The sequence below is a fragment of the Panulirus ornatus genome, chromosome 59, assembly GCF_036320965.1.
Source record: "Panulirus ornatus isolate Po-2019 chromosome 59, ASM3632096v1, whole genome shotgun sequence".
Taxonomy (NCBI): domain Eukaryota; kingdom Metazoa; phylum Arthropoda; class Malacostraca; order Decapoda; family Palinuridae; genus Panulirus; species Panulirus ornatus.
Genome location: NC_092282.1, coordinates 7,653,268 through 7,678,389, shown reverse-complemented (window position 1 = coordinate 7,678,389; position 25,122 = coordinate 7,653,268). Strand labels below are relative to the sequence as shown.

The following is a 25,122-nucleotide window of genomic DNA, read 5'->3' as shown; positions in this document are numbered from 1 at the left end:
ACACACACACACACACGGTGAGTCAGCCGGCTAAGCATGTACACATTTGGTAAGGCAAGAGGGCCTAAGGAGGGGTACACTGCCACCTCCCTCCAGCCCAGCACATCCTAGCTTTAAGACAAAGTGAAGCTTTACAACGAAGGGTATATATATATATATATATATATATATATATATATATATATATATATATAATATATATATATATATATATATATATATATATATAATATATATATATATATATATATATATATATATATATATATATATATATATATATATATATATATATATATATATATATATATATATATATAACCGGTTATCTAGTAAAAGAATTATGAACTAAATTTACCACACACACACACACACACACACACACACACAGCGTTTTCTGTGGCCTGCGTGGGAGGAACCCTGGGTCAAGTAATATTGTTCCGGGAGAATCAAACGCTCCGGTCCGGCCAGCAAGCGTGGGCTCTGGCAACCGGGTATAGCGGAGGAGAGAAGGCGGAACAGAAAGCGAGAGAGAAAAAAAAGGTAAAAAAAGAAAAAGCTTACCATCTGACCGTTACCTACTGCTGCATGAATTTAGGGAGCTGAAGGTACAGATAACAGGCTAATAAAAGGGTTCGAACCTCTCATGAGGATCGAACCTATGTTCTCTCACCTTCCAGGCGAATAACGCGTCCCACTACGCTTAATTCCACTGACACATCAACATCGGACGGTAGCTTAAGGGGAGTTCGATACTTCGAAGGTTCTTTTCCCTATTCCCTAACATCTGGCGTGCATGGTCAGTTGTGGAAGGCGATGCCTCGCAGCAGACCTCAACACTTACTTCACCAATACGAACAACGCCCAACAGTGAGACGCCGAAGACAACTTTCCAAAGGGTAATCTCATGCAGTTCGCCCCAAGATGGCAGCACTGTATTCCCGGTCCTTTCCTAAAGAACCTCAGTACCTGATGCATGCTGGGAGTAAATAACACAATCTATGCAGCAATAATCTGTAGGAAAATGATGCAAATAAGTTGGCTGGGTTAAACCTAGATCTAACAATGCTGTAAAACGCTTCTGAAACTTAATGTAAACGACTCACAACACGATCTTGGTTATCTTTAAGAACGCTCCCCTCACTGTTTAAATGGACGCTTCCTTCTGTGCACAAAAACGCATCTGTTTTTCTAAACTCAACGCTTCTCTTTAACCGAATGCTCCTTTCTGTTGACAGGAACGCTTCTGCTGTGTGAAAGCACACTTCCTATTGTCTAAAAGAACGTTCTCCATTGTTGAAAAGAACGTGTTTTAACACTTGTGCTTCCCCATACGTAAAGGCTATATCTGAAACCACGTTTCCCACTGTCTAACGTAGCGCTTCCCGTTGTTTATGCAAACATTGTAATGGTGGTTCAGAGAACACCGCGAGAGGGCGTCTCCCTCTGCTGAGCCTACATTAGTGAAGGTGACAGTCACTGAGAAGTGAAAGCTTAGTTAACTGATTTAGGGAGTTATATACCATCGTTCATTTAACAAGTTTATATATATATATATATATATATATATATATATATATATATATATATATATATATATATATAAACTTGTTCAGAGACGGATGGCTACAGCGAAGAAACGAACACTCATGGCGCCATTTTTTTTTGTCTCATATCACAGCCTACACAGGAGTGTTCAGCAGCCAGTGGGTGTGGACCCCGCTCCCTTTACGGCTTCTGGTCTACTTCTCGGAACGCACCATGATTCTTCGAATATCCAAATCCCGAGATCTTACGCACTAACGTCATCCGCTGTTTACTCCTATTCACATTTGCCGTTACTGAACACTATTTTTTTTTTTTCTACACTATATCAGGGAAGGTTTAAGATCGACCTCACTGCATATAAGACCAGATTAAGACAAACAAATACGAGAGACGAAACCAGAGGAATTCAAGAAGCCTTGCACTGACAAGTTGTCGAGGGCTTCTTGGTTCGAGTCGGGAAGACTCGCTTCGACTTACGTTCTTCTGTCTGTCGTCACTGTCTTCCTTACAGTTTCTCTGCACAGATTTATCTTTTAAATAACGCACTTGACTAAATATACGTCTGCCTTTCCCCGCTTTGGCGAACTAGCGTCAGGAACAAACGAACAGTGGCCTTCATTGCAAACATCCTATCTGTCGCCTCTACATTTATATGCATCTAAGACTCTAGAACATGGGCCCAACCTTTTTGAAGCTTATCCTGGCTCAAAAAGTACATTATCAATTGAAACTTTTAAACCATTGCTATGACAAGCAACCATAAAAAAGTTCAAATATATATATATATATATATATATATATATATATATATATATATATATATATATATATATATATATATATATATATATTCGCCATGAGCCAAGGTTTGGACTCAGTGGTCTACACCAACATAACACATCCTTCACATTCTTCATATAAACTTCGGGACATAATTCTAGGCAGGTGTCTCTCCATTCACTCTTAACGCTTTACCTCACAAAACATAAGCAAATATAAACAAATAACGGGAGAGCTTCTCATCCGGTACAAGGGTGACGCCTGCGGACCCCGCACCGAGCCACACCCTCCACATTATATACACAGCACAAGTTTCGACCATCGTGTCTGTCTTCCATGCATGTTATTTGTCCCTGAACAGCGTCACGTTCATAAAGATGGTCTTGTGTATGTGTGCGTGTGTCATTGCTGTTGGTGTGTGTTGCTGGGAGAGTTTTATCATACTCATGCCGCCCATTCCTTTAGCCTAGTGTACGTCGGTACCTTAATTTGCCACAACGTGTATACTACACACACACAAATACCCATCCAAGCCTAGGACTAATGCTGTTTGTGAATACTCTTAAGTTATATCTCAGTCACTTACGTGCGGTGCCTACAACTATGATGTTTGAATGTGTGCCATTTTCATTCCTGCTTCAGACTGTGAATAACATTCTTTTAGAACATTTTTTTTTTCTTCAGAATGTAACTTACAAAAAACACCCGAGAATATGCACACAAACGTCAAAATGTTGACGGAAGATTTTTTTTCTATATTTTTCTTTCACTTAGGCTAATGCAACACGCAGCTGCCACAGTTTCCATTTTAAAAGAATGATGGTCTTGGGCCATGGAAACCCGTTCCTGGAACTGTGACAGTGTGTGTGTGTGTGTGTGTGTGTGTGTGTGTGTGTGTGTGTGTGTGTGTGTGCAGGTGGATGTCAGCTGTGGTTCTATAACAAGATGAAAGAAATTTTCCGTAAAAAAATGACCGTGACGATGATAATAATATTACTGTAGCAATAAAGATAACCTATCATAATTATTCTATCATTAGTATCACAAAAAAATTAATCGGAAACATTACAATGCACAATCAATTTTTTCAATCTAGGTTGATATATCATAGGATTTAAAGCGAAATATAATATGATCCTGTTATTCCTGACCCGAAATATAATTAGAACTCTTAAACACCTTATATTACATAGAGAGATTTCACAGATAATCTTCAATTACCGCTCGTGAGGAAGCGTTACCCGGGAGACCTGAGATAGGAACCAAGGTTAGCCTCGCATGATGCACAAAACGCAAGTGACGACATAATGATATATTTCACTGTTTACTCTCGCATTAAAGTTTCTTGACCCTGCTGCAGGGATTCCACCGATACATATATATATATATATATATATATATATATATATATATATATATATATATATATATACACAGGATGTAACAATGATTTTTTCTTCTTGAAGAAAATACCCAGGACCTTGAACACGACGACAATGGCCCTTGAGCACGACGATGCGGCTCTTGAGCACGGCGACACGACCTTTCAGCACGACGGTACGACCCTCGGGCACTACAATGGACTGGTTTTTTACCTTGGGATTAAGTCAGATGCAATTCTGTCGTACGTACCCAAGGGTCGTGCTGTCGTACCCAAGGGTCGTGCTGTCGTATTCAAGGGTCGTGTTGTCGTATTCAAGGGTCGTGCTGTCGTATTCAAGGGTCGTGCCGTCGTATTCAAGGGTCGTGCCGTCGTATTCAAGGGGTCCAGAGGCAGGTCGTTCCTCACCACGCCCACAGGGGCAGGCTCTCTGAATCATACGACCCTTGTCTCAAAACGAGTATTTACGTCCTCAACTACGAATATACACGCCCTCCGCGGGTCTTGCAAGTGTGACGCAGGCCAGGGGAATGTGGCGTTACTGTGTATGGCGTCTGGGACACACGCGGGGGAGGGGGGGGGAATCATTACATACTCAACACTATAATGGTGGCCGCCAGCCTCTGGACTCCTACACACACACACACACACACACACACACACACACACACACCCACGCCCTCAATTTACCTCAATCGCCAACCTACAACAGATATGCTCAAGTCTAAACACACACACACACACAGAGCGTGGGTAGGACCGGACTGGTAACAGGATTGGGTCACGGGGGAGAAGGGAGGTAAATTTTGAACCAAGATAATGTCAGGCTATAAACACGAGTCGTATAAAAGAACAAACTGTATGATAAAAAAAAAAATCCTTACCGTGTTTTGAGTTATTTTGATGTTAAATCTAATCACTAATGTCTGTCAAACTATAAAACATGGTACAAATGCTGTAGATGAGTTAGTCTGCACCGGCGAACGTCTTTAAGGATAATGAATTTATGTTTTACAAGAAACAGGTTATAAGTACATTAAGGGAGTTTTGTTCCATGAAATAAATTAACACGATTTTTAGGACCGAGAGAAAAATTTCGTTCACCTGAACATGTGTCAGTGATTTAGGAAGGGGATGAATATGCTATTGGTTGCTTCCGTGGTCAATAAATCACAGAAACAATGAAGGAGACATACAAATATAGTTTTCCTTTCGAGTAACTTAAAGAGGGTTGAAATAATGATAAATAATGCATATAAATCATATCTCAGATTATTTTCTACTATGTAACTTAAGGTAGGTGGGAGGGAGGCAATGGTCCCCCCCCCCCCCCCTTCCCACTTCGATAACTTCCCCAGGGGGAGGAGTCGATTACTCTCAGGCGAAGGCGTACGACGTTACAAGCACTTGACTAACGTGAACGCACACTCAACAGAACATATAGTGGAATACGTACATGGTATATGACGGGGGTGGACTAAGAGCTTTAAATATTCAGTAAATGGATTTAAATATAGAACAAGAACCATATATATATATATATATATATATATATATATATATATATATATATATATATATATATATATATATATATATATCCAAGAACTAATGTCTATGAAGATCCTGTTGTTACCAAGCACCTTCCTAAAGATTCCTGCAGCCCAAAGTTGCGTCACTTCCAGTAGCAGGGAAACCTAGACTCCTTTGGAATGTGAAGCTCTTTGATAACTCCTCACTTCCAAATCGATACAGCTTCGCCAAAGGTGACTGTTCACTGGCGGTGTAACCTCGAACAGGCAGAGTATGGTAACGTCCCGGTATATATATATATATATATATATATATATATATATATATATATATATATATATATAGATAGATAGATAGATAGATAGATAGATAGGTAGATAGATAAGTCATAAAAGAACACGTGTCTCACGAATATGCTGGTGTCCACAATGAAAATGAATACTCGAGCACTTTTGTGACATTTCTCATCTTTTGTAATACAGAGATGTAAATACTACGAAAGCGCTCAAATCTCCGTGTCTAATTTTCTTTGTGGTTACAAGAATCTATCTATCCATTCATATGTGTGTGTGTGTGTGTGTTAGGTTACAAAGCTGGGATGAGGGATACGTCTGGTGGGGTTGGGGGGTTCGACTACCGGTGTGGGACAACAGCTGAGCTTCGGACGCTCCTATGAGGCAAGGCAACGGAAGTGTGAGGATGTTGGAAGACAGGATGAGTCACTACACCCCAGGATGTCATGATACAGTACACTCCAGTGGCCACGTACACCCCATATACTCTTGTGTGTGTGTGTGTGTATATATATATATATATATATATATATATATATATATATATATATATATATATATATATATATAAAACGCCCGACAAAGCAGTAAACACTGTTGTTATCTTGTTTCAGGATATATTACTCAACACACTTAGCCAGCTGCGTGCAGCCACGTTAATATGTTGTTCTGCACATTTCTGGCAGATAAACATAGACGACAAACACACCCACAGACATGAAAAACAAAAACGTTACTCGAGCAACACAACGTGTCAAACAACAACACAAACAAAGACGAGAAGTATACACGAAGACAATAGCAAGGATAACAGATTGTACGATAAGGAAAATAAAGTACGAGATACAAAAATACATTTGAGGCCAACAAGGCCTTCAACAACACCAAGGAAACATACAGCAAAACAAGCCTCAAAAACACACACCCTAACAACACCACTAACAGAAGGACCAAAGCAAACAGCAAAAACCACCATCACTAACGCACCAACAAAGAAAAATCTTCACGTTTCCTCACATCACAACCACCAGGCCTCTGTACCGTAGAATTGAGAGGACCTTAATCATTACCCTTCACGAAAATCGTTCCTCTAATCCAGGGTGAATCCTCTCCACCACCAGCATTACAGGGTTCACCTTCCTCTGTTCTATTCGCTCGCCTCCCTCCCACCTCCCTTCCACCATTTCAAGATGGAGACGCAGATGATATACTCAATATTCGAACTTTAAAAGAGTGGTGAATGATGTGTTCATGTCATCTTTAATAACAATCAAATCTGTGGTTCTTCTGCATCAATAAGTAATCAGTCTAGAGTTTAATTCATTATTCTAGTACATTGTTCACTTATTAAGCTAAACTACTAGTGTTATGAATTGTACGATAGGCTACTACGTCGAAAACTCAGAAATCCCTAATTGTTCTACAGGTACAGCGCTTATCTTAACTCTTTCTTGTTTTATGGTAATAATTCCATGATTCCACCAGTACTGGCCATCCCTTGGAGTCTCTTCGCCTCACAAAAAGACAAAGGAAAAAAACGTGACAATTATCTGGCTGGGTGATGCGCGGTCTGATGGCTCTCGTAAATTTTTCTATAAAGCGTCACATCTCACAATCATTCATCCATCTCGGCCTTCGGCACACAAAAAGTAATATATTAATACCACCACTAAATATGGCACAAAATTATCCACGAGGAATCAAAGTAAATTACCTAAGTCGGCGTCAAATGTGTAAACAATTGCCATCTACCCATTTACGGTGTCATTTCCCTTCACCTTCAAGCCATATACTAACCTCAATCATGTACTAGATATGTAAATAAAACAGAAACCTCTTTCAAAAATTGAGAAAGTAAACGAAGCGGTCAATCGAGGGTGTGTTGGCAGGTGGGCTGGGGTCTGGAGGAAGTTCTATACGCCTCACTCACCACAATAATGGCTTCCTTCACCCGCCGACCCACTCCCCACGCCACCACCGACTCTCGCCCTACTATCTGTATAATTACGCTTTACTCCATAAGGGAAAAAAATAATAATAGCTCTATATTCTGAATTCACTTCCAGCATGAGCCAGGCAACGAGGTTAACTGCTAAGAAAGCTCGAAAATCTTCAAGGACGTTTGTCGTCTGAGCTGACGTCACGGACGGACGCACCAAGAAAGCGACGTTTTTTTCTCGTTTTTTTTTTTTTCTCTCTCTTTTGTCTGAGGACACCAGGTGGGGTTTGGAACACTGGGGGAACTGCCTTAATACCCGGTGGGTCACAGAGTCCCATCCGTTCTTACCACCGACCTTCCAAGAGAACGACAGCCGAGTGGTAAACTATGTTGGCGAAGTGATCCATAACAGCAGACGATGGAGACGGAAAATGTCAAACAAAAAATGGCGGAAAAAGAAGGGAACTGGGTGAAGCTACAAGGGACAATACAAATTCATCTTTATATATATACATATATATATATATATATATATATATATATATATATATATATATATATATATATATAGAGAGAGAGAGAGAGAGAGAGAGAGAGAGAGAGAGAGAGGAATGACATAAGAAATAACAAGCGAGACTCACCTTGAGGAGATATGGCGATGACCACACTAAGCTTCCCACACTTCAGCAGTCTGCCTGCGCGGGAGCACCGCTTCACCTGGGATAAATAAAAGCAAATGGTATTGTTTGAAGATCTTACCACGGAACATCTCTTGCGCAATTCAAAATGCTTACACAAAACAAGAGTATCTTACTGTGTATCTTTTCTTATTCCACACTTTGTCGATGAAATTCAGTCAACAAAAGCGGTCGTAACTATAAATTCATACGTACACAATAAATGTTCAAAGTTAACAAAATTCACGAATGAATTTTTTTTTTTCAATAAAATGCGGGTTATTTATTTCTCTTATCGTAGACAAGTACATATAGTCTTAACATATGCACAGTGTTACCTAGTGGCAAAATCTCGTACAATTGCAAATCACATGTAAGCACACAATATATATATATATATATATATATATATATATATATATATATATATATATATATATTTTTTTTTTTTTTCATACTATTCGCCATTTCCCGCGATAGCGAGGTAGCGTTAAGAACAGAGGACTGGGCCTTTGAGGGAATACCCTCACCTGGCCCCCTTCTCTGTTCCTTCTTTTGGAATTTTAAAAAATATAAATATATATATATATATATATATATATATATATATATATATATATATATATATATATATATATATATATATCACAGCATCCCTTTAAGTTTGGAGGCTCCTGCAGCTTCGAGGATGCACTACAATCAGCAGCAGGGAAATGATGTACTCCGGAGCGAAAGTTCCTCTACACCTCTGCTCCCTTTCACCAGTCGTGTTGTAACTGACTACTGGCAGAGTCCGGTAACACCAAGCCCGAATCAACAAACAAAAAACAATTTAATTCACTTACGTAAACAAGTAAAATTTTCACTGGGACAAACTTGAACTACAACATTTTATCTTATATTTATGGTAACTTGTTCATGTGAGTTTATTTCTGTCACACAAATCCAGGTTACAGAGGAAAGAAACTGATTAATAGAATGGATATGACCATAAGCCTAAAGAGGCCCGCTCGGGTTCGAATCTTAAGCGCGGTAGTCAGCCCACACCCAACCCAGGTGTTCATCCTTCCCAAGGGACTGATCGATAAACAGGTACGTAGCATAGGCTATGTGTGTTTATGTGTGAAAACACACAGTAAAGACAATGTATATACAAGGTTGAGAGACGGGGCCAATATGATTACAAAAGTCTCCCCCTGTAACATAGTGATTCTCTCTCTCTCTCTCTCTCGTACACAACACAACCAACGCAGAGCAAAACCCGTAACTACATCCTCTGAAAATAAGCGTAAGAGGCAAGAACGTACACGAATATTTTTCAGGGGACATAAGGCCACTCCTGGCATGGTTTAAACCATTCAAGTTAAAGCGGGATTTGTTCCGATTTGGACCTTGACTTCGGTTTACTGATTGCTTGGCCGACAAGGGCAAGGGAACGAACACATCATGGGGGCGTTGAAATCGCCAGAGCAGCGATGTCTGCGACCGAATTTCAGGGTCAATAATCGATTGTGCCCGTATCTACAAACTGATTACTTAATGATGACCTACCAGATCCTGAGAGTCAACCTCCCACGGTGGCTCCGCTTGAGTAACTATGTAAATTAAGGATGGAAATAAAAACGAGGGGAAATTTCTTTTACAAGGTCATTCATCTTTTTTGAGGCAAATAATTATTTAATACAATACAGAGAAAAAAAGGCATTGGTATAACCTGGTCTTTTACACCAAAACAAATTTCTTTTCATAATATGTCTCATTAAAATGGGGTCTTTTATCTCACACGCACAATAATAATAATAATAATAATAATAATAATAATAATAATAATGGCAATTATAATAATAATAATAATAATAATAATAATATTAATAATAATAATCTAAAGTTCTCTAAAGAAAACAGCTCATCGGATCATATCAAGATTCGCCAACCTCCTCCCCCATAGAAATTCTAAGCTAGGCTAAATCTAGGTTTGGGTTTAACATAATCTAGCTAAACTTTTAAAGAGCATGGGGTTAGGAAGAGTCATGGCAATTCGTTCGTATCTTGTATATCTACTCCCATAAGGGGAACAGTGTTGATATACAAAATCCGACGAGCACTTTAATTCAAAAGTTAACTTTGATGAAACGAAAACCGTAAGCGTCCCAGCAACCCGATTGACGCTCCTTAAATGGTACACTGGCAACCTACCTGGGCTGGGTGGGTTCTGGCCAGCGGTTCTACTCCAGGTAACACAACTTGGGGCTTCTCGTCTCTGTCCCAACCTCTCTCTCTCTCTCTCTCTAATGAATACGAGTATGTTTGTATTCAATTTAGGCCAAACGTCTACAAAGTATCCCAAAATAATGCCATAAGGTAAATCTGGAAACAGAGGAGACTTCTGAACACACCCTCACCTGGGTAGAAATCAGTCATCTGAACACACCCTCACCTGAGTAAAGATGAGTCATCTGAACACATCCTCGCTTGGGTAAAGATGAGTCATCTGAACACATTCTCACCTGAGTAAAGATGAGTCATTTGAACACATCCCCATTTGGGTAGAGTCATCTGAACACCCCCCCCCCCAATAAAGATGAGTCATCTAAACACCCCCCCCCCCCACCCTACCTGGACAAAGATGAGTCATCTTAACACATTCTCACCTGGGTAGAGATGAGTCATTTGATCACACCCTAACCTCGGTAAAGGTGAGTCACTAGAAGACACCTTCACCTAGGTAAAGATGAGTCACCTGAACACCCTCACCTGTGTATCTCCCAAACTTCTGGTATCTGGCATTGGATTCCTATACCTAAGACGTCTGTTTCCTTCAACTGACCACCATGAATTTATGCAACTTTAATGATGACAGAGCAATATCATTATATCATTTAAGATAATATACACACACACACACACACAAATATCTTATAAAATTCTCATTACAATTTCTATTATCATTAATCTTATCTAAAGTGTTGATCTGCTGGTTAATCATTGTCCCTTTGGCTGGGATTGGCAGCAAAGGGTGGGGAATAAGGTCATTCATTTTCTAGAATGTAGGGAAAAAAAATGCTTAATAGTACGGTGTTAAGCTTACCTGTAAGCCTGAAGATTCCTACAAGCTTACTGGTAAACTTGACTAACCTTATCATAACCCTTGAATAATACAATCAACGAATAAATATAGTTACATTGAATGAGCTAAATGGTAACCTGTAATAAGCTTACTGTCAGGCTTAGCCGAGCTTACAGGCGATCAAAGTTAAGTGGATTACCTAGAGGGCGAATGTAAGGTCAGTGTGGATATGGAGGAGACAAAGATCACTTGTGGGTACTGATGAACCACTAGGTGGCAGATAGGGTTAATTAAGGTTGGCATAATATCCTTACTTGGTAGGGATGTCATTAAATTTGGGCAGGTTTAGATGAGGTCGCCCTTGGATGGAGATAAGGTCACTTGTGACGGTGACATATGATTTTTAGCCAGTATTTAGTATTCATGTGATAATGTGTATTCGTATGTAAATGTATACTGGAGCTTAAGTGTAAATATTATTGTCTGGACAAAAATAGCTATTGAACTTAAATAATTTCAATAACTATCTATACTGTTGTAAATGCGTAGAATGCACAGCGAACGTTAAGCCAAGTTACGATATCAGTGAAAAAAAAAAAAGTATATATTTTTCAGCACCTGTATCTTAACTGAACACAATTCCTTTGGTTAAATTTGTTTTAAATTTATTCCATTCACATCTTCACCAACTATTGTCACATTTCAGTCACGGACTCGAGAAACGCCAACGTAAGTGTGGTTTTACACTTAAGTGGCGAACTGGTCAAGAAAAGAAATTGTGTAAGAAATCAAAACTGTCATTACGTTTTCTGGTTATTTCACAACCGTTCGTTTTTTTAAGACTTAACGACGAACACGATGGCAAGAATGTGTAACGATCGTCATTAGACGACAAAGGTTGAATTAGGCTGTTGGGTTTAAAGGCTTTGGTAATGGTAAACTCAGTCCATACAACAACAACAACAACAACAACAACAATAATAATAATAATAATAATAATAATGTGCACATCTCACAAATATGTGAACATTGAGATTACCCTCGTATCATTCCTCCACATCTTTACTCATACGAACCTCGATTCTGTCAAGATGTTTTTAAGTTTTTCAGACAATCCTTATCATTTCTCCTTGTTAAAAGACGCCCCTTGTCATGATCTTTCCTTTGTTAAGTATTGCACATTCATCAGGAAACTATAACGACTGCAGCAGTTCGATACATGTATAATGGCTACCCACAACCATGTCATTTTTAGGATCAATATACGATAAAATCGACTTGTGAACAAATTAGTGACTCCGACTCCTTAGCATACTTAGGAATCGCTAGATTGGGGGGGAGGCTGGGGAGGAATGTCAGAACACTACATATGCACCAAGTAAAACCTAAAAGTGTAATCATAAAATATAAATACGTAAAAAAAAAAAAAAACACGTACACATTCAGGTGACACTTGAATATGGCAGGTGGGAATAGTGTTATAGAGATGTGGGGTCCCACGGATGGTACAGTACCTCCGTCAACCGGCACAGCTGAGTGGAGACTACCGCAACCTGGGACCGCTCACCCATTCTCTCCGCAGATGCCACACGCTGCCACACAACGAGACCTGAGGCGCATTCGTATTTTCTTCAGATACAATTTCATTTGTATTTGGAAAAAAAAATGTAACACATTAGAAGTAGGCTTAAGGTTTTACTATACTCATCCCTTGTGAAGTTAGATGACAACAGCAGGTTTGAGTAAATTCCACCTAATAGTTCGAGCACGAAGATAAATCAGGAAACCATATACAAGTTTCATATATATATATATATATATATATATATATATATATATATATATGACCTTAATACTCTCAGCATTCCTGCATCTTCAGGACTGCGCTACAATCAGTAACACGATAAAAGGCGTACCAGGATGACAAAGAATGACCGCATTCACTTGTGTGTAATCCACTTAAACCTCAGCCCCCTATCCATAACCAAGGTTTTGCAGACCTTTCCATGTTTTTCCTTAGATGCTTCGTATGCCCTGGTTCAGTCCACTGACAGTTCGTCGTCCCCAGTATACGACACACACCCATTTCACTATATCCCGAGCATGCCTTTCATCCTCCTGCATGTTTAGGTCCAGGTCACTCAGAATCTTTTTCACTCCAACTTTCCACCTCTACTTTGGTTTTCCCATGCTCCTTGTCCTCTCTGTTTCTGACTCACAAGTCCCTCTTTGAGAATCTCTCCTCAATCATTCACTCTTCATGTTCAAATCATTTCATCAAACCCGCTTCACCTCCCTCTCAACCTCTCTTTATTACCACACCACTTACCATTCTTTTACTTTCTCGATCAAATCACCTTACATCTTAGGCTGTCATATATTTCGTTTCCAACACATCACCTTCCTCCACATCTATGACCCAAACCATGCATCCATTCACCATCGTTGGGACTACTATACCTTCAAACATACCCACTTTCACCCTCCCAGATAACCTCTTTCTGCACATTCCTTAATGATCCAGAACTTTCGCTTCCTTACCCACCCTATAAATCGCTTCCATTCTCATGGATCCATTCACTGCCATGTCCACAACAGTTAGCTAAAATACTTCACTTTCAAATTTTCTCCATTCAAGTTCAAACCCCAACTAAATTGTCCCTTTGCCCTGCTGATGATATCAAACTTGTCTTTTTTCAGTTACTTTCAACTTCCACCTTTCAAATACTCTCCCAAACTCAGTCAACAACTTCAGTTTCTTACTTGAATCTGCCTATTATGCAGCCTAGGCTCTTTTCACTAAGGTGTTCCATGGTTATAAGCCAAGGATCCCCCAGCCATATAAGGGATAATATAGTTCCAAGGCTGTGCTTAACTCAGAAGCTAGGACAAGGTAGACTCCTCTAAAGATGATATTTCTGATTGGACCGTATTCTCTTTCATTTACTGACGATGATACAGCTGCACAATATTTGACTTTTCACTTGCAGCGTAAACTAAAGGTGAAGTTTGACAACACTTACATAGGGTACACCTGGTAAATTGTATGGGAGGGTGTTGATTGAGAGGGTGGAGACATGTACTGAACATCAGATTGGGGAGGAGCAGTGTGGTTTCAGAAGAAGTACAGGATGTGTGGATCAGGTGTTTGCTTGAAGAATGTGCACGAGAAATAGAAAAAACAGATGGATTTGTATATGGGTTTTATGGATCTGGAGAAGGCATATGATAGGGTTCATAGAGATGCTTTGTGTAAGGTCTTATAAATACTTGGTGTGTGAGGTAAGCTGTTAGAAGCAGAGTAGTTATTATTAAGGATGTAAGGTGTGTGTGTGTGTGTGTGTGTGTGTGTGTGTGTGTGTGAGTAGGAAGAGAGGAGAGTGATGGTTCTCACTGAAGGTTGGTCTTTGGAAGGACTGTGTGATGTCACCATGGTTGTTTAATTTGTTTATGGATAGGGTGGTGAGGGGTGTAAATCCAAGAGTCTTGGATAGAGGGGCAAGTATGCCATCTGTTGGGGATGGGAGGGCCTGGGAAGTGAGTCAGTTGTTGTTCGCTGATGATACAGCACTAGTGAATGATTCGAGTGAGAAACTACAGAAGTATGGCAGCATGTGTGAAAGGAGAAAGTTGAGAGTAAATGTGAATAAAAGTGAGGTTATTAGGTTCAGCAGGGTTGAGGGACAATTTAGTTGGGATGTAAGTTTGAATGACGAAAAATTGGAGGAAGTGAAGTGTTTTAGATATCTGGGAGTGGACTTGACAGCAAATGGAACCATGGAGGCAGAAGTGAGACATAGGGTGGGGGAAAGGGTGAATGTTCTGGAAGCAATGACGAATGTGTGGAAAGAGTGAACATTATCTTGGAGAGCAAAAATGGATATGTTTGAAGATAAAATAGTTCCAACAATATCACAAGGTTGCGAGGTATGGGGTATAGATAGGGTTGTGTGGAGGATGGCAAATGTGATGGAAATGGAATGTTCGAGGAAAATATGTGGTGTGAGGTGGTTTGATCGAGAAAGTAATGAAAGGGTAAGAGAGATGTGTGGAAATAAAGAGTGCAGTTGAGAAAGCAGAAAAGGGTATGACAAAATGGTTTGGACATATGGAGAGAATGAGTGAGGAATGGCTGACAAAGAGGATATGTGTGTCAGAAGTGGAAGGATCATGGAAAACCAGGAGACCAAATTGGGGATTTTGAGATATGTATATGTGTGAATGGATGTCTTTCTTCGTCTGTTTCCTGGCACCACCTCACTAGTGTGGGAAACAGCAATCAAGATAAAAAATATATATATACCATACATATAATGTTTATTCATCTATGACTGCCCTGGGACTCAGCCCTATGAAAAAGTGCTGGTGTTACCCACAACTTTCCCTCATAGTGTAAACTTGTGTAGATAAAATTCAGTAAAATGCAGGAAAGGACAAAATGTTTGGAAAAAATTATTTGAACTTAGTCACTGTAAAATAGAAAAACTTGTAAATCTAGACCATAAAACAAAGCGAGGTGACAAAAGATATTCAGTCATGGACTTATAATTCATTATAAAACACTAACAAATGTACAATATTCACAATACCTATTTCAGATTCTGCAGACTATGGTATTATACATGGGGCTTGTAGAATCACCAAGACTATAATAAGTTGCATTATTTTTTGTTCTGCCTATTCAAATTCAACATCAAATGAAAACATTCATAAACCTGTTCTACTCCATTTCCATTTGTGTGCATATAGCATTTCAGTTCATTAATACACATCCTCAACTTGTGTCTTGTATGCTTAAGTGAAAGTGGTCTTCGTATTATGAGGCTCCACCTGCAAGAGGTTACAATGTAAGTGAAAATTCATCTTTGGCAAGGCTGTATCTTTGATAGTACAGTCTTGTCAGAGAATTTCTCACTCCAAAGGAGTCCACATTTCCCTGCCACTGGAAGTAGTGCAGTCTTGGACTGCATGAGCCTTTACAAAACTCCTGGGTAACACCAGGAGTCTTTCACAGAAACTGGTCCTTCTTTCTTTCATACTAGTCCACAGTTTTTAATAGCAGCAAGGCAGTGCCAGGAACAGACAAAGAAAATTCACATCCACTCACAACATCCTCTAGGTGCTGTGTGCAATGCACTAACACCACAGCCCCTTATCCACAACTGGGCCCCTCTAATCTTTTCATGGTCCTGGGGTAATTATAAAAAATATAAATAAGTAAATCTTCTACACAAATATCAACACCTTTTAATTCTCAAGTTTGTATATGATGAGCTATCCAATGAAGCTAACACAGACACTTACCCTCAAACACAAAATCATTCCAGTTCATATGTTCAAATTGATTCATTTGGCATCCTCATCTAAAATACCTCTAGTCCTAAACTACTCACAGCATCTCCATCTCTTTCAATATCTTCTTATCCTTGTACTCTCAATTACCCTACCATATACCCATATACCTCAACATACAGGAGGGTGAAAGGTTTGCAAGGAATGGAGTGAATTGGAACGATGTGGCATACCACGGTTGACGTGCTGTCATTGGATTGAACCAGGGCATGTGAAGCATCTGGGGTAAACCATGGAAAGTTTTGTGGGGCCTGAATGTGGAAAGAGAGTGGTGGTTTCGGTGCATTACACATGATAGCTAGAGACTGAGTGTAAACGAATGAGGCCTTTGTTGCCTTTTCCTAGCGCTACCTCGCGCGCATGCGGGGGGGAGGGGGGTTGCCATTTCATGTGTGGTGGGGTGGCGACAGGAATGGATGAAGGCAGCAAAAGTGGATGTGTACATGTGTATACATGTATATGTCTGTGTATGTATATGTATGTATACGTTGAAATGTATAGGTATGTATATGTGCATGTGAGGGCATTTATGTATATACATGTATATGTGGGTGGGTTGGGCCATTCTGAGTAAATATTCCAACAAAGTATCTGATACCATCCCTCTCAGTTTATCATACAAATATGGGATAATAATTTCAGGGTTAAAGCATTTCACATATCTGACTTTTTTGTAAACACAGTGACTCCGGAGAAGACTTGCTACTTCATGAATCTTCTGACTTCTTGGCAAATGGATTTACACGGGAAAGCCAACTGGTTTGAGACAAGCTGCAACAAAAAGAAAATTTGATGAGACATTTTCTGAGTCTAGAGTGAGAGGAAAGAAAAACATCTGACCCCATACACATTCCTGAATTATACAATAAAGCAGGGAGTCCATACAAAATTTACTTGTCACTGATTCAATAAAATACACAAGAACATAATTTTTCTGAAGCTTCAAAAAACCCACAAGAAAACTGAAGTAACTCAACTTAGAATGGCTTTATATATATATATACAAAATTATCTTATCAATAACGGATAAGAAATACAATATAAAACTGGCATAATATTAGCAAGCATCTTCAGCTGCCAGTCTTGACACTAATTCTCTAAATTAAGGGGATAAGTCAAGGAATGACAACACCCTGCACCAAGACCATATGTAGACAACGATCTCTGGTTAAAAGGTTCTCACATCGATATAAATTTTGTTCTTTGTCAACAAATGAATTTTAATTGATCTATGGTGGTAGATTTAGATGCCTAAGGCCTTCTATACAACAATTACAAATAAGTTCTTCAGACATCCATCAGCTATGGTACAGGGTTGGATATTACAGATACTACCAAGAGTAGATTATATCAAGTGGTATTATTTCAATAGCAATAAGGAGTCTAGTAATTCAGATGATAATCTACTTTTATCTATCACCGATGCCTATTCCCTCTGGGAACTCCCTTAAGGGGCTGGATATGGAACACATTTAATGACAAAACATCTAGCTGATGAGAAAGACACAAGTGGATAAAAACACCATATAAACAAGGTATGTCAACATTAGGGTGAGGTGAGCTTTATAAAGGTACCTCAGCAATGCGCTTCTACATGGTTTTTAATTCTACTGGTTTCTTCATGGGAAATCTGAAGCCTATTTCAACTGTTTCTCTGTTGTTTTCTTATTCTTATATATTCTTTCAGTTCATTAGATAAAATTTTTCCCCTTTACTGAAAAACACCCAATTTTCAGAATGTCTGGTAATTTCATATGCCGCTTATGGGGTTAAGTGGTACATCAGTTATCCAATGGGGGTGGTGGCCACCCACCTGCCCTCTGTTTTAAGTATGTCTCTCAACAGTTAATGGGGCCATAAAGAATCATACGGCCATGAAAAAAGACCCACCTATCGACAACATCTGTACAACATTCACGAAAAGGTTCCTTAAAGGAAAAAAAAAAAAAAAAAAGGAACAGAGAAGGGGAAGCCAAGTGAGGATTTTCTCTCCACGGCTCAGTCCTGTGTTCTTAACGCTACCTTGCTAATGCAGGATGTGGCAAATATGTATGAAAAAAAATATACAAATGACATGAACTTTCAGTGTCAGACCTTTTGGATAAAGTAACCTTCATTGGTTATAAATGCCCATCAGGCAGCACATAAGAAACTCAATTTAAGGGCCATAAAGAAAGGAAATATGGTGATTGATGGGGTGGGGAAGTGGTGAGATGGTGGTGGTAAGGGTGACAATGGTGAGATGAGATGACTGGTGAAGTGGTGATAGCAATGGTAAAGGCCATTCTTTGGGAATTTTCATGTATCAATCCATCTATTTTTTTCAATAACTGCCACAGGACCCCTTTTCCATGAGCTCCTGCAGCTCAAAGGCTGGACTATCAGAAAAATGATATACTCCTGAGTGAGAAGTTTTTCAAAAGAATCTGTATTATCAATAATACAGCCTTCAATATCATATTCTATTGTAAGCCACACCTACACTTTAGCATTTTTTCTTTTTGAAAAACTGTGCAGCTTATAACTGTGTAACTACAAGATACGAGTGATTCTATGTGTGAAAAGTATCTAGACATGTAAAAATACAGCAAGCACTATATAATTACAAGAATCATATGGTAGAGGACTGGAACTATGTACTCACTACAAAAATGAGCTAGTGTTCAATGCCAAGGCAGGGTCTTGCAGACTGTTAGGTGTCTTTCATATCAGAGCTTTGTTAAGCCTATACACCAAATTACCTTCTTTGCCTAAGGAGCTATCTTCCCATTCAAATAAAATATAATAACAGGATGTTAGCTTAAGTTTTGTCTCACCTCACTTTCTCCTCTTTCTCCTGTTCCTCTTTCTCCTGATCCTCTTTCTTATTCTTCAAGTACTCAATGAACTCTGCTCTGAAGGCATGCTTAAGTGGCTGTGGTGTATTGGCATCATCTTCAATAGTTTTCTGTTTAATGCCGGCTTCTTTGAGTGTTAGACCAAACCACTCTGCTTCTTCTTCCTATAATGAAATAAATATTGATTAACACTGTAGTATAATACATTTCTAGTGTTTACCAGTTTAAGAAAATGCATAAAATAATGTTATGCTCCAGCAGAATCACTTACTCCGTAAAAGTTATTCATTTCCTTAAAAAATCAATAAATGTTCATCTGTTTACAGATAAAGCCCTTGAATATATACTGTATTTCACCACAAAACCAAAACCCTACACTAGAAGAGGCTACAAATTCTAATAAAAACAGCATCCAAAAAAATAAAATGCTCATCCTGTACAGTGGCAGATATACAAAAGTATGGATAAGTTTGCTCAGATAATCAACCAACTACACAACCTGACAAAGAAAATTGTATAAAAGAGAGTGGAAAAGTTGAAAAGATAAGCAAATATAATGCCCAGTGTAAAGAGTGAATGTAAACTCACCGGAATAATGTGCTCTTTATACTTTTCAAGAATTTGCTGTTTCTTTGATGGGTTATCAGGATAGAGGGTCTCTCTGATTAATGCCAGCAACATTTCCCTTCTCAGTTTCAGTGCCAATTCAGACATGAGGTCAGCTGGAGGAGTCTGCAAAAAAGAAGACACAAAAATGTGTTACTATCATTAACTGATCATTTCATCTGATCATATTTCATAATCACACAACCCAAGGACCCCTACTATGGATCTCCAGAAGCTCCAAAGCTGCAATCCAAGCAGAAGCATGGAAATGACGGATTCCATTGGAGTGAAATGCCTCTCTATGAGATTGCACTCCTTGATGTCAAGTGACAGCCTCAGTGAAGAAGACTTTATTCACCTATGTATACTTCGTGGTATCAAGAAAATAACAGAGTATAAGAATGTGTAAGTTCTAGCACAGATCATCATGCTGTAAAATGCAATAACATGTTAAGTAAATTGTCCAAGTTGATCAAAGACCTCTGTAGCTCAAGTTGCAACATGTTCATTAATCTCTAAGCAAAGAAAAATACACTAAAAATGGAGCACCAACTCTACGTCTCATTTTCTCAAAAGAAATTTCTTCACCTTTAAATCCCTACAACTCTACTGTTTATGTTTCAGTTCTTATCTCCTGTTTTTCATTATGACTGTCCAATAAGGCTTTTTCTTATTACTTTGAGAATATCTTTTGGGACTTTTTGAGTCTATATGATTACTTGCTTATCCCTGGGGATAGGGGATTAAGAATACTTCCTACGTATTCCCTGCGTGTCGTAGAAGGCGACTAAAAGAGGAGGGAGCGGGGGGCTGGAAATCCTCCCCTCTCTCTTTTTTTTTTTTTTTTTTTTCCAAAAGAAGGAACAGAGGGGGCCAGGTGAGGATATTCCAAAAAAGGCCCAATCCTCTGTTCTTAACGCTACCTCGCTATTGCGGGAAACGGCGAATAGTATGAAAAAAAAAAAAAAAATGATTACTTGCTGTTTCACTGTGCCTTACACAAAAATTAAATCTGCACCTAAAAAGCACAATACTGTATCAAAACACAGTTAGATCAGTTCAAAAGTGAGTCATTAAGGCTAAGAAATGTCATTATGGCTAAGAAATGTAAGAAATGACATCATATATATGTTTGAAATGCTAACGAATGGTAAAAAGAATTTGAGTTTGGACCTCATGAGAGTACAGCAGAACTCTCTCCCCACACACTGCAAATAAGTAATTACACTCCCAAAAAGTGCCCAAGTCCATAAAACTGTTTGAAAAAGAAAGCTGCTCCCTAACTTGTAAAGCTTATTAAAATATTTCGTAATTTGGAGGTCTTAACCTTTTGAAACCTTAATGGGCCACAAAGTCATAAACTTCTCTTTTTGTGCTATTGGTGTACCATCACACTTAATGCCTAGATATGATATAAGGTTAGGAGCTTACAAGACCTAATTAAATATCTTACATTAAGAATATAGGAATCAAATCCATAATGCTGATCAATCAGTGTCAGTGTTCGCTCTGTTACATGAAGACGCATATAGCGGTCCAGGATTTCAGAGTAAACTACTGACATCTTGATAGTAGGGATCCAATAGCGTGGAACACGTCGCTTAGTCCTGCAAAATCAACAGAGAGAAGTAGAGAACAGCTTAGTCCTGCAAAATCAACAGAGAGAAGTAGAGAACAACTCAATCGATATCACAAGAGAATATTTATCACTCAATCTCACTATCTGTCACCTTTCAATCAATTACTGTTTGTGGGGTGGATCAAAAGAATAAATCCTTTTATTACTCACAGACATCCTCAATTTCCAAATTTGAGACAGTATATCAACACAGTCTTTTAAACTCTCTTTTTCAAGATGGCAAGACAGCAGGCAGATGAGCTACATTCTATGCTAACAGTTTGTTTGTGGAAATGGATGATTCACAACTGATTAATGGATGACTAACTCAGTGGAAATGATGACTCATAAGGAAACAATGTTAAATCTGTTTTCAAAAAGTGTCTAGTTACTAAAAAAAGGTTATTGGCATTCTTAATAAACTGGATACAAAAATGATCTTGAATCTAAGCTGCTATTCTCAAATGACGTATAAAAACAGTGCTAATCAAAAGAGGCAACATGTATTCATAACCCATATGTGCCACTCTTATGATCCTAGGTCTAAATCATAATTTCATTAAGGATGTAAATACTTAACACAAGCAGTATAAAACTAAAGGGTATCAAGATAAGCAACAGGAGACATTAGCATCACACAGGAATGAAGATATGACTACAATAAGTCTTGTATGCACTTATGGACTATCCAGGTCCATGAAATCTCAAATTAGCTAAAATTCTCAAGAAATAATCATGAAATAATCATTTTTTCTGATTACCTACCTTTTAATGGGAGAATAAAACAGTGATCCATGTCTTTGGCATGATTACAAGAAGGAAAATACTAAGATTTTATAGAGAAAAAAACGTGTAAGCATGGATTAGAATTTACCTACTCCAACAGTATAAAGCTGGTAGGTTGGCAAAAAACTATGGTAAGAATCTGGGTCACTTTTCTCTGATCATGGGTATTATTACTCATGTGCGCTACCTCGCAAACATGGGAGACAGCGACAGAGCAAAATAAATAAATAAATACTACTGACCAAAGCAAGTTCAAATAAACATGACATTATTCAAAACACTTACGGCTTTTTTTTCACAAATCCCTTGATGATGGCTTCTCCACCCCATATACCCTTGTGAAGTTCTGTTGGTTCCTTTAGCAGTATAGGAACATTTTGTACTGGCTTCCTGTGAATGGCGATAGGAAAATTTCAGACAAACTTGAAAAATCTCATGACATATGAATAAAACAAGAGTTTCTGGTTTAACCTGGTAAATGAAGTTGTAACGAGTGGTATAACATTCAACACAAAATTCTAAACTTCTTTCAATCCTAAATCAAGACTAATAATAATAATCATACTGATACTATTAATAGTAATAATATAATCGATAATAATAATAATAATACTAATAATAATAAAATAATAATGTTAATAGTAGTAATAATAATAATGATAACCTGGATGTTCTGGTTCTGAGTGAGACTGAATACAACAGGAAGGGGGAAGACTGATCTCAAAAAGTCTCAGAATAAAGTCAATGTGAGGGTGAGAGCAAAATGGCACTCCTTCTGAAGGAAGAGTTGCAGTAATGTGGGAAAAAGTGTATGGAAGTGAGCACCAGATCTGTGGGAGTGAAAATGAAAGTGAATTAAGAGGTGGGTGGTTGTTAATGCATATGCATCTGTTAAGGAATGGAGTCAGATAGAAAGACAAGTGTTTTGGGAGGAGCTGAGTAAGTGCATCAGTTATTTTCATAAGAGGAATCACGTAATAATGACAGGTCTGAAAGCAAGAGTGGATCATGCATTACATAAAATGCATCAGATAAAACTATAAAAAGTCACTGTATATTATCTCAAAGACATGCAGATGTTGAAAGAAGGATGTACACAAGTGGTCCCACTGAACATCAGTGCACTTGCTCTCTACCAATGAGTGATCATTAACCTAAAGTAAAATTGTAGTTATCATGCATCATGTCATAGCTGGCAAAGCCTACATCCAGCACTTCACATAAAAGCAAAATAACCACCGTCTAACAAACATACAGATATCTTACATGGCTTTCTCGAGCAGTTATCTGACACATGGACAGTATAAGCCTAACCAAATAGTGAAAATCTGTCCAATTCTTTTAATATTAAATTGTCATTATATAATAATGAGAAAAACATAAAAGAGGGGTTTTCCAAAAGTCAGAATACAAACAACAATTAAATATCACTTACACTTCTCCCGATGGCAATCTTTCAAAATTCCCTGGAGCAGGAATATAATGAACTGGTGTCTTGGGTGCAACTTTCCACTCCCAGTAAAATTTCTTGTAGTGTTCTGGAACTCGTCCAATATAACCATCACTCTGAAATACCCTCATAACGTTCCATGGCTTTGTCAGGGCTTCACAAGCAAGGGCTACTGGCATTCTACTAGCCATCTGAAAACACATAAATTCACAGTTTCATTATCACACCAATTCCCTTATCACACCACTTTATCAGTTTTCCAGTTTACATTTGTGTATGGCTTGGACTACAAGTTATATCAGCAGGGTTTTCAAGAGTGCCTAAAATCAAAGTACCATAACCCCAAGAAATCAATTAAACATATTCTCAAACTGGTAAAAGACAACTACAGTAGAAGACTACAGTGCAGTGGTGTAGGAGCTACAAGTACCTACAGTAGATTTTGATTGTCAAGGCAAGTGATACGAATGGGTAAAATATGACAGTAAAACACTAGGTACTCTAAACATGGTCACAGAGTTGAATTCAAGTACATTAGGTAAAAAAATAAGGAGCAAGCTACAGACAGATGGTAGATATCAATAAGTGTATTGTACAGAAATAAGAAACAAGATATTTTGATTTGAGGTAATCAAGCAGTGCATCTGTGCTCATACAAAATGTAATGCAGAACAAATTATAGGAGCATATAAAATTCTTGATTAAACAGAGAAATATTTGAACAATTTTGTGCAAATATTCAAGAACTTGCATCAAGGTTTATGAATAACATACCTTTTCCTAGTTATCTGGAAAAATCCACATTTACTCAAACTCCAGATTAAGATGTTTCTGGTTTACTATACTTTTTCTCTATCCTTTTACTGTCTGTCTGAATACTTTTCACCAATCAAACCATTTTTCTCAAAGGTTTCATCAAGCTCATACACTGGGCAAAAATACGAGAAATTTTCGACTTATAAACAATAAAGGAGTCTCATTCCTATACTCAACCATAATCATACTAGTCACACAATATGCAGTACAATTATGAATCCCACCTGTGATTAAAGGCACAAATTCCCTTGAAAGAGTCCAACGAAGATACTAAATTCGTTACTGAAATAGCACATTTAGACTATAAAAAAAATGTAAATTTTTAGAGATCAGACCATAACAGACGAAAGCTTGAGAGCCGACACGATAATAAATGTTTAAAACTTTCAACACTAAAGCATTCTTTTTCTTCGTGGTTATCACGTGGCCACTTATCAAA

The 25,122-nt window shown here is 38.3% G+C and overlaps 2 protein-coding genes across 5 annotated transcripts in view; both read right to left on the bottom strand.

Moving 5' to 3' along the window:
* Positions 1 to 12,801, bottom strand: part of LOC139767320 (uncharacterized) — a 133,953-nt gene extending 121,152 nt beyond the window's left edge. Inside the window, exons 1-2 of the mRNA XM_071696604.1 lie at positions 12,657 to 12,801; positions 8,116 to 8,191 (exon numbers count right to left, since the gene is read on the bottom strand). The gene's annotated coding sequence lies outside the window, so the exon portion shown is untranslated. The remainder of the gene's footprint in view (positions 1 to 8,115; positions 8,192 to 12,656) is intronic.
* Positions 12,802 to 15,755: 2,954 nt separating this feature from the next.
* The window catches only part of mRpL28 (mitochondrial ribosomal protein L28), a 106,823-nt gene continuing 97,456 nt past the window's right edge, over positions 15,756 to 25,122 (bottom strand). For 2 of the 4 annotated variants that reach the window (XM_071696607.1, XM_071696608.1), the window contains exons 2-7: positions 23,853 to 24,058; positions 22,703 to 22,807; positions 21,467 to 21,620; positions 19,996 to 20,139; positions 19,387 to 19,571; positions 15,756 to 17,341 (exon numbers count right to left, since the gene is read on the bottom strand). In XM_071696607.1, coding sequence (XP_071552708.1) covers positions 17,278 to 17,341; positions 19,387 to 19,571; positions 19,996 to 20,139; positions 21,467 to 21,620; positions 22,703 to 22,807; positions 23,853 to 24,058 — 858 coding nt within the window. In that variant the 3' untranslated portion in view covers positions 15,756 to 17,277. Of the gene's footprint in view, positions 17,342 to 19,386; positions 19,572 to 19,995; positions 20,140 to 21,466; positions 21,621 to 22,702; positions 22,808 to 23,852; positions 24,059 to 24,641; positions 24,779 to 24,907; positions 25,050 to 25,122 lie in introns of those variants that run through there. The other 2 variants (XM_071696610.1, XM_071696609.1) reach the window with 2 other exon arrangements.